This window comes from Spea bombifrons, chromosome 2, assembly GCF_027358695.1.
Source record: "Spea bombifrons isolate aSpeBom1 chromosome 2, aSpeBom1.2.pri, whole genome shotgun sequence".
In the NCBI taxonomy this organism is placed as follows: Eukaryota; Metazoa; Chordata; class Amphibia; order Anura; family Pelobatidae; genus Spea; species Spea bombifrons.
The window spans coordinates 118,842,165-118,851,891 of NC_071088.1; the positions used below are offsets into that span (position 1 = coordinate 118,842,165).

At 41.7% G+C, this 9,727-nt stretch overlaps 1 protein-coding gene across 1 annotated transcript; it reads right to left on the minus strand.

Annotated features, from left to right (window-relative positions):
- Positions 1-4,190: 4,190 nt before the first annotated feature.
- Positions 4,191-6,556, minus strand: MFSD5 (major facilitator superfamily domain containing 5). Its single transcript, XM_053457742.1, has 2 exons — positions 6,457-6,556; positions 4,191-5,746 (listed from the first exon to the last, which is right to left on the minus strand). The coding sequence occupies exon 2, from the start codon at positions 5,710-5,712 to the stop codon at positions 4,354-4,356; it is 1,359 nt and encodes a 452-aa protein (XP_053313717.1). The 5' UTR covers positions 5,713-5,746; positions 6,457-6,556; the 3' UTR covers positions 4,191-4,353.
- Positions 6,557-9,727: the final 3,171 nt, after the last annotated feature.

A 9,727-nucleotide genomic window follows, 5' to 3' on the forward strand; every position in this document is an offset into this window, starting at 1 on the left:
GCGTCACTAAGGCGCGCCACGCGCTGAGCATGCCGGACACTGTAGTTTTCCATATGAATTCTTCTGGCTGTATGTTTCTCATACTGCTTGAAAAGTAGTTAGAATACGGAAAGGAATTCATGCTAACTAAAAGCTGCGGCTGTTTTAGTTGAAATGGCAGGTGGAGTTTAATACAGAAGTGAAAAAAAGTTTTATTTGTGTAAAGCTAGTTATTGGGATCTTTGGAATACTGGAAATTCCATGTATTTTGTAATGTTTTACTTGGGTTTCAAGGGGAAAAAATTACTTGCAGAGAAATGTAATGATGAGATCTTGGTAATCTGGGTCATGTTTCTACGGTATTTCTAAAGAGAAATTTGAGGGGAATCTCTAAATTGTAAAGCAAACCCCATTTCATATTAGGATGTCTGCCATTTCTACCCATTCTAGAATATACAGTTAAGTGCACATCAAGTGTTGTGAGTTATTTATTTTTATAAAATAGTTGCACAACTGTCATCCATGTCTTTCTGATTAACCTGTGTATCACGTAGGTGAAATGTGATGTCACTTTATGGGCTAGTGAAGCAGCGTGATGTCAAAAGACAGATCCATCAGCAACATGATGCCCATCTTTGTATCCATGAGTACTTGAACTAGCTGCCATGCAAAAAGCAGAGAGCATTAGAAGTCAAACTAGAATGATTTTAATTACCGTTACTTATGTTTATGTAACCCCTTTACCAGGATTAAGTCAGCACTGAGGAAGAATGTACGTGATTGGAACTATTTTGTTGTGAGCCAATGCTTATTAAAATGGTTTGTTAAAAAAACTTAAAAACCAACTCCTCCTCACTCGGCTAATTAGCTGTTCCCGATTCTGTTCTTCACAAGCTAGTTCTTGGATGCAGGAAATTGTTAAAATTTTTAAGGCCACAGGAATTATTAAGTGTGTTGTAAGTAACTGTGGTACCAGATCCAAAGGGGTTGTATCACTTAAGGGACAGTTGAATCATGAAGGTTTAATACTGTCAGGTTTCTCCAGAAACAAGGCCTGAGTTGGCCCTGTATAACGCATATTGATAATAGGTGGGAATACTGAAGAAATCTCATTGATTTAGCTATACATTATACTGGACCAGTCATGCTGTTCCTAAAGCAGAAGCTCACTGGAGTTGGACCTTCAAAATGAATAGTGAAGTTAAGTTGAAACAGATAAACATACCTGGGAACCTGGGTTTGACCCGGAGATTGCCAAGTGAAGCACCGCTTCTCCTGGTCAAGATCCGAATCCTCCAGGGTGCGCGGTCTAAACGCGCCCCGCCCATTTTCCCTTTAAATGGGGGTGTTTCCTGCCGCCGTCAGCGGGACCTCCAACTGACACCGTGGGACCGGCCACCAACGGCAGTGGGCAGTCCTGGCCGCGTCCCGCAAGGGAAAGCTCAGTGATGTCACGAGTTATAACTAGTATATAACCTCCACAGCACATATATCCGGAAAGCAGGAGCAGTCACAAGGATCTCACGTCTGACCCACTTTCATTATACTTCTTATATGACATAAAACCATTTATACTCCACGTAAGTACATTCAATTTAGACTAAGGTTTTATGGGGTTTTTTCATCATTGTACCAGTTTAAAAGGACTAGTGAACTCCAACCTGACGGCAGATTTTTTTTAATGAAAAATACTAAAATTATGTTGAAGTAAAATAATCATTTTTTTTAACATATTATTAGAGAGTATAAATGTTCTCTTTTAAGTGACTTTCACAGCATAATCACACTGATTTTGATTGGCAGCTCATTTAGCAGCCCCCCCTCTTAAATAGTAGGCTGACATGTTAGTACTGCAGAATGGTGTATTAAAATATCAAATAATTACATACAGTCCTGTGAAAAAGAAAGTACACCCTCTTTGAATTCTATAGTTCACACTAGTCAAAAAGTGGGAGCCCCTTCGAGCTCTTGACTCGCATTAGTGCCAGCTTCAAAGGGTCAACAAATTTCTGCTGGTAAAGATCCCTGTAATTACCCATTATAAGACGAGCCCCCAAAGTTAGTTAATTTAGGAAAAAAAGAAAAAGCCTGAATATAAGATACCCTATAAGAAAAAAAGTTTTACTAGTAAATATTAATTCACATGTAAAAAATATTTAATAAAAACTATGATTGAGAAAAATTCATTTTTTGTTTATATTTGCCAACCTGCCCCCAGCTATGCACAGTTGCCCCCCAGCTATGCCTTATACCCCCTTATATGCCACTCTGCCCTGCAAAAATGCCTTATACCCCCCCTATATGCCCCTCTGCCTCCCTGATATGCCACTTTGCCGCCAGATATGCCTTATACCCCTCTCCTATATGCCACTCTGATATTCCTTTTAACCCCCAATATGCCAGTCTGCCTCCCTGATATTCTTTTTAACCTCCTATATGCCACTCTGGCTCCAGAAAGCCCTTATACCCCCCATATGCCACTCTTACCCTCCCCCGACTTACCTGTGCTTCCCTAGACTTGTCCCCCGTGCATCAGATTCCTTGGAGTCTAGTGGTGGCAGCCGGTGAAGGTCTGTGCAATGAGCACAGACAACCACCGCTGCTGCTGCCGGCACTTCTATGAATGACCACCGGAAGGTCATGTGATGCCGGCGCTCCATCAGAGGCCCCGGCAACAGCGGAGGTTGTCTGCCGGCACTGGCTGCCGGAGAGGAGGATCCAGGTCCCCTGCAGCGCTGCGGGGGATCTGGATCTTAGTCTTTTAGTCAGACTTCTATTTGAGGTCTGATTAGAAGACGACCTTGAATATAAGACAATGGTTATTTTTCAAAGCAAATATGGTATTTACTGCCATGTACTTCAATATGCATTCTTTACCTGGATGAAAAATAATAATAATCAAAAACACACCTACCTTTATCAAATGCTGCAGACCCAGAGCTGCCCTGCACCCTAAATTGTTCAGTTTTCGCTACTTTAAGCTGCCAGTCCCTGGCAGGGAAGCTCTCCCACTTATATCAATTGAAGCATTTTCTGCACATATCCGCAGGGGAACTCAGAACTCATTACATCACCTGGAACTTGCATGATGACATGCATTGGAGCTTACTGGCGGTAATTATAGCTTGCGTTGTTAATCCTGGTAAAGGGGGTCACATAAACATAGGTAACGGTAACTAAAATGATTCTAGTTTGATGTGACTTCTAACGATCTCTACTTTTTAACGTTTGCACAGCAGCTAGTACAAAGAGTCATGGATACAAAGACGGGCAACATGGAGAATGTGGCTCGCATGTTGCTGGTGGAGCCGTCTTCTGACATCACGCTGCTTCACTAGCCCATGAAGTGACATCACATTTCATAAGGGGACCCACTGGAGCTACACAATGCATGTGGGTGGGGAGGGTTTCAAGTTAAACACAGCTTATCACACACATTAAAGTACATATCATGGTTGGAATGTCCCTTTAAGAACGAAAACATGCTGCAATTAAGAAGAATACAATATAATTCACGTGATAATTTGTGATATGGACATTGAAATGTTGGTTTTCATTCGTCCTTATACAACCTGTTTTGTCAATTTATATTCATTTATATGCATTCAGCAGAATGTAATGTAGGATTTTAATCAGTAAAAAAGTAAATATGCCACTGTGTGCATCAATCACACAAGTAAAGTTACATACACAGCATATCATACACATTTAGTACTGTATTTTAATATTGCATAACACCCCACCAAAAAAAAAGGAAGGAGGCAGACCAGGAAGCTCCAGTTGGCACACACATTTTATGGGCTTCCCCACGTCCCATCTATACAGCACTAAAAATAACCCTTACAAAAAAATTACTGCAGTTTTTCTGCAGTTTTTTGGACATGAAAAAACTGCAATACTGTACTTTTACTGCAGTATTACTGCACGTTTACTGCAGTTTTACTGCATTTGTACTTCACTGTACTGCATTATTACTGCGTATTTACTGCGCTTTTTTTTTTTACTGCAATTATACTGCATTGTACTTCAATGTACTGCAGCTTTATTGCAATTGTACTTCCGTACAAAAATAACTGCAGTAAAACTGCAGTACAGTGAAGTACAAATGCAGTAAAACTGCAGTAAACGTGCAGTAATACTGCAGTAAAAGTACAGTATTGCAGTTTTTTCATGTCCAAAAAACTGCAGTAATTTTTTTGTAAGGGAACCAGCAATAGAAGGAATATAAATAACATATAACCCTCCACAAATTTCAAACAGCACATAAAAAGTCCTGTACATAATCTGTAGCCTTGACGTGCCTTCATCTGCAGGGTTTGTCTTTTAATTTGGTTTCACTCTTTGTTACAAGATGCACCTTCTTCCCTCGTCAAGTCAGATCTCAGACCCGCTGGGCTCTATCTCTGAACTGGGCAACCGCAGTTCAGGGTCATTCCTCACCAGAGAAAAAAGGCTTACAACACTGAGCAAGGCAAGCAGCATTGTAAAGGCACACAGGGTGAACATATTCCTTGTGCCACTCTGGTTATCAACATCATGCAACATAAGCAATCCAAGGCCAGCAAGAAGATTCAGGGGGACTCGGAACCAGTTCAATACACCTATTTGTTCTTTTTCTGGGATTAGCCTGCGTCTTAGGAATCCCATAGCTGGAAAGTACAGACCGCAAGCCAGCTCGATGAGCAGGAAGGCCAAGAAGGACTCCGTTGGACGTTCCTGTCCAGGACCTGTAGAGAACGTTAGCATAAAGAGGGAGAAAAAGACCATAAGGACAGACAGGCACAAAACGTGCATCGGCTGTAAGTGATATTTCTTGGAGGTGGCAAGACGGTATAGCGAGGAACCTGCTGCGCTGGCTGCCATGAAACTGGAGAAGGCAACCCCGAGTGGTGTGTTATGAGGATCCAGTACTGGGGTCCATAGGAAGATGAAAATATACACTACACTCTCAAATAATGCCTGAATGGCACCCAAAAGGAGCACACGTCTGTCTCTCAGCAGGCATCGCAACCCATCACCGCAAATCCGGTTGAAGCTCCCACTCTGTCCATGGTTCTCATCCCATTCACGTATCACTAGGACTACAGACAAAGCCAGAAGTGGCACAGCAAGCACAGATGGCGAAGCAGGTCCCAATCCAAGCGACTCTGCACAGGCATTGGCTGTCACTCCTGCTACCACAGCAATGCCTCCATTCCAGGCTGCTGCCTTGGAGAAGGTGTGAGGAAGCCATTCTGATGGAAAGTCATGATGCTCACTGTGCTCATGAGCGTACCATGCCTCAAAGGAAGAAAATAAAAGGGAGCTGGAGAATCCTCCCAGCACCCTACCAGCCAGAAGCACAAAGTAATCCTCGGATAACTTGCACAAGTAGCAACCAGCCAGGAGAATGGAGAAGAGTATGCATGATTTTCTTCGGCCGAGCCGACCTGTAAGCGGGGCACTTACTAAACCAGACAGAACACTAGCTCCAAAGCCACAAACGTAGATGACAGCAATCTGACCCTCCAGGAAATGATAGTGATGATATAGTTTGTACAAATAAGGACCTTGTAGCCAGTCTGCAGCTAAAGCAGGAAAGTAGGCTCTATAGAAATCATACTGGAAGCGGCGAAATGCTGGGTTGCCCAAAGAATTGCTGGTTGCAGATGACTTGGAGTGGCAGGCAGAAAACTCCAGAACTGCCCATAGAGCCAGAAGACCCACTAGTACCAAATATGCAGTCAACAGCATGATTGTATCATCGAAGTGGCATCTTGTGTCGAAACTACAAAGAAAAAGATGGAGACAAAATTAAGAGGGTGATCAGATGGGACACTTGTCACACAATGCATACTTTGATGAAACACAGGTCCCAAATTGCCGAGTATTGTCGCAGGAACACAAACGCGTTTGACTGTTCAAAGTACACTTAAAAAGACATTGGGGTAGTCTGTCCCTATTTCCCTCTCATACCTTTTTCTTTATACCTTCATTTTGCTTCAATATGTTAAAAATGTTGCTCTGCTTACCTGAAATCTGTATATCACGCCTAATAAACTGATTCATAAAACCATCCTGTAAATATATTGAAGCACCTGATAAATTTGGTGCAGATATCAAAAAGGCAAACCTCCTGAATATTATGACAACCTGAAATCTAATTTGAAAATAACCCCCATCTTTAGCTGTTTAAATATCTGCATAAGTACATATATCTATATATTTACATACCGTACATGTGAGGCTCTATATTTCAACATTTGCATGAATCGTGTATTTGTACATCAGAATGTATATACATATCTTGGTTAAGTGAATATTGACAATAAAGTACTATAGCTGTCATTAATTTTTGGATTCACAGTGACGTGTAGTCTGGTACGTGCACAAAGCTACAATTACAATATAAACTAATTGTAAGTGTGTAGTTTATGACTCTAGTGTTTAGCACCGAACGATGACACCTCTAATACAAAAAGAATCCGAATCACCCACCTCTAAGGTTAACTCATTAGCCTCTTCAGCTCCATCTGCACCCACCAGACTCTATGAACTGCACAATCCTTCCCGGACTTCCTGTTCCGGGACAGGAAGCCGTCCCCTAACACCACCCGCTTGCAGTCCGTCACGTGACATAGGCCCTGCACATCTATCCATAGACCTTAGTTTCTTTTTCAGAGTGTTTCCGTAACAGGCAACGCAACTTCTCATATGAGAGGAATATGCTTTATTAGGTGGTTATGGTATTCATGGTCACGTGTAATCGTTGTTCGTCGTAAATAAGCTTGACAACGCTTCTCATAGAGTGTTAGCCTTGGCAGTTGATGTTAATATTACAGGGACGCTGCAGCCATCTTTTTACCTTTAATGCATATGATAGCTGAAGGTCTCTTTACGTTTAGGCGGCGTCCCCGTCCCCAGCTATCTTGCATGCTTGTCTGAACACATCTCCTTTTTACCACCAGTCAGCTCCAGCATTGTGGGAATGAGAGCACATTTGCAGAAAGTGCTCCCATTGCTTTCCTGACACTGATTGATTGCTCAAGAATCCTTGGACCACTTCACTGTAATATGCTTTAAACCGCGTTTGATTGCTGGAGTGTCCCTTTTCACATGGGGATGTGACGTCATCAGACGTAGACGTCTTGGTAGAAAATGTACCAACATTCCTCACGTTCATGTATGTGCAACGGTGGACTTACCAAAAACCACAACCACACGGAAAAATCAATGTCTATGAACTATTCCATTAATAAATTGGACAGCCCTGTGATGAAGATGGAAGAAAAGGTTGCAAAAATTGGATGAAACAACAAGAACAATATAATAAATGTCACAAAAGTGTTTTCCCTTACTGTTCTGTTATTTTGTAATATGATCTGGTTTCCTCCATATGTCAAATTATCTGTATTTGGCTGGGGTTTTTTTTTGGGGTGGGGGGTTAGACAGAAGAGAACTACTGCAGGTGTCAGATACATTTTTTTCCTTTTAAGTGTCCTAAAAAATAGCAAGAGGAATTAGGAATCACATCATCAAGAGCAAACCCCAGTGAGCTTCTGCTGTATGGAGAGCTTGGTTGGCCCTGTGTCTGTTACCTACTTGATCTATTCTTTTTTATGCATACCATTTACTCACCATCTATAGCCCACCTTCGCAGTATAATTCATGAATACTACTAGGGCATAAGGGCATAGTAGTATTTATACCAGTAAATCTAACCATCAAACATGGATAGTTTTTTGGATGCTAGAAATAATGTAATGCATTATGGATTCATTTACATTTACGGGTTCAGTGGTACTGTTCATACAAGTGCCTGCTAAAGTACAAGAATGTGTTTAACCCTTTAATGACAAAGCCCATACATGTACGGGCTCAAAATGCATTGTTTTCAATGGGTTTAGGGACCGCCTATTGTCCTTAAGGGGTTAACGGACGTTCACATCACACAGGATAACCTTCCTTGTGTTATAAGACCAAGTTTTAAAACTTTAAAGAATTCATTTTTATGCAAAAACTTCACAGACAAGAGCCATTCAGCCTGTTTCATCTGTCAGGAGCCATTTGCGGTGGGGGGCAAGTCCAGCCAAGAGGTGCAGTAATGTAGCAGCCAGCGACATGCTCAGCGCGCACTGAGCAGTCCTTTCCAAAACACATTTAAGAAAGTAATTCTACTTAGGAATAGAAACGTGGGTAAGGAAAAGGGAAAGGATGTGTGACAGTGTTTATGTGAATGGTACGTGCGAAGATGTACATCAGGGGGAGACACTCACTAAGTTTGAGTATGACGAACCCAAAAACTTAAAACATCAACACCATGAAAACAAGACTGCCCAACCCGACCAGCTGTATAAACTATTGACACCAGGAGGCACCATTCACACTGCTGAACATTTCACATAAAAAAAGAACTCGCTACTGAGCTGAAGCTCGACAGTTTGTAATCTAACCAAAGTAAAGTCCTGGCATCGATTTCTTTTAAACAATATGAAAAAATGACTGCACATAACGGGTAAAGCTGTTCATGAGCAAGTAAGCCTTTTTAAGAAAAAAAATAAAGTGACATTTTTTTTTCATAAACCATGTAATTATAATTTTAAGTGAGCGTATGTTGCTGTTATGAATATGTTTGTATTTATATTTATACATGCCTCCCAAGTGTCCCTCTTTAGGCCCCAAATCACTCCGTTCCTTCTTCCATCCCTGATCCCCCGTTTATTGTTTTTGAAGCTTATAATGTTTGCCGAGTATTGGTGTCACGCGGTGGTCTACAGGCCTAAAAAGTGTAATATGTATAAAAACCAACAGAAAATGTTTATAAATTAAGTATATTCTCCTTCTATGAATAGGTCAAAATGTCACATAAAAAGCCCTGCAGTAGAAATGCCATACTGGAGGAAGGTCTAGCTCTAACTTTTTGGTGGGAGGAGTAGGTTGCCCTTTTGGCTGCCATCTCCTCTTGAAGAATTTAGTGGTTCTTCTCTTTGGAGATGATCCAGGAAGATCCAGTCCCCCTGCTTGCCTTTTTTTGGCCAGGGGGACAAATGAAGGCATTGCATGTTGAAGAGTGTGGTTCCACCTCCTGTTCTTCACATAGAAGCAATGCACTGGGGACTTCTGTGCTCCCTAGAGACGCCTCTAATCTCACCCCTCACACCTCTTTGGCCTTTGAAATATTTTGAGATATGTTTATGTATAAGTAGGGCAAAAAAGGGCTTTGAGGAAATAGCTGGAAGACGTAAGAAATACATATCTGTTCCACAATCTTTCTAATCAGTTGTACACTTATCTCTGCTAAATCACCCTTGGTTTCCCCTGTCATATTTCCTTCCCTGCAGTTTCCCTCACCTCTAGACTCTGTTTCGCTCTCTTCCGTATTGTTTTTTTCAGCCAGTGTTTTCTGCTTCCCTGCTGGGTTCTCCATTACCTACCTTTATGCTGCAAGAAAACAATGGCCATCAGCAGGAGTGGTCCTCGTCTTTGGTGGTCCAGTGCAGGGAGCATTAGATTTGATATGTGTTCCGCATCAGAAGAGGGCACAAAGTCTACAAGGTGGTGCAGATACAGAGGCCTGTGCTGTGGCACATGCACCGCTCCAGCTGCCTGCAGATTTAATTCTATAAAGGTAGGTAGGCAGGCAAGGTAACAAAGTAGTGGAAAATGCAAGCAAGGTGCTGGTTTGTATAGCAATGGTACAAATGCAAAAAAAATCCAAGATTTTTTACATTATTTCCTTGTATGTGCCACGCCATATAAAAGTAATGCA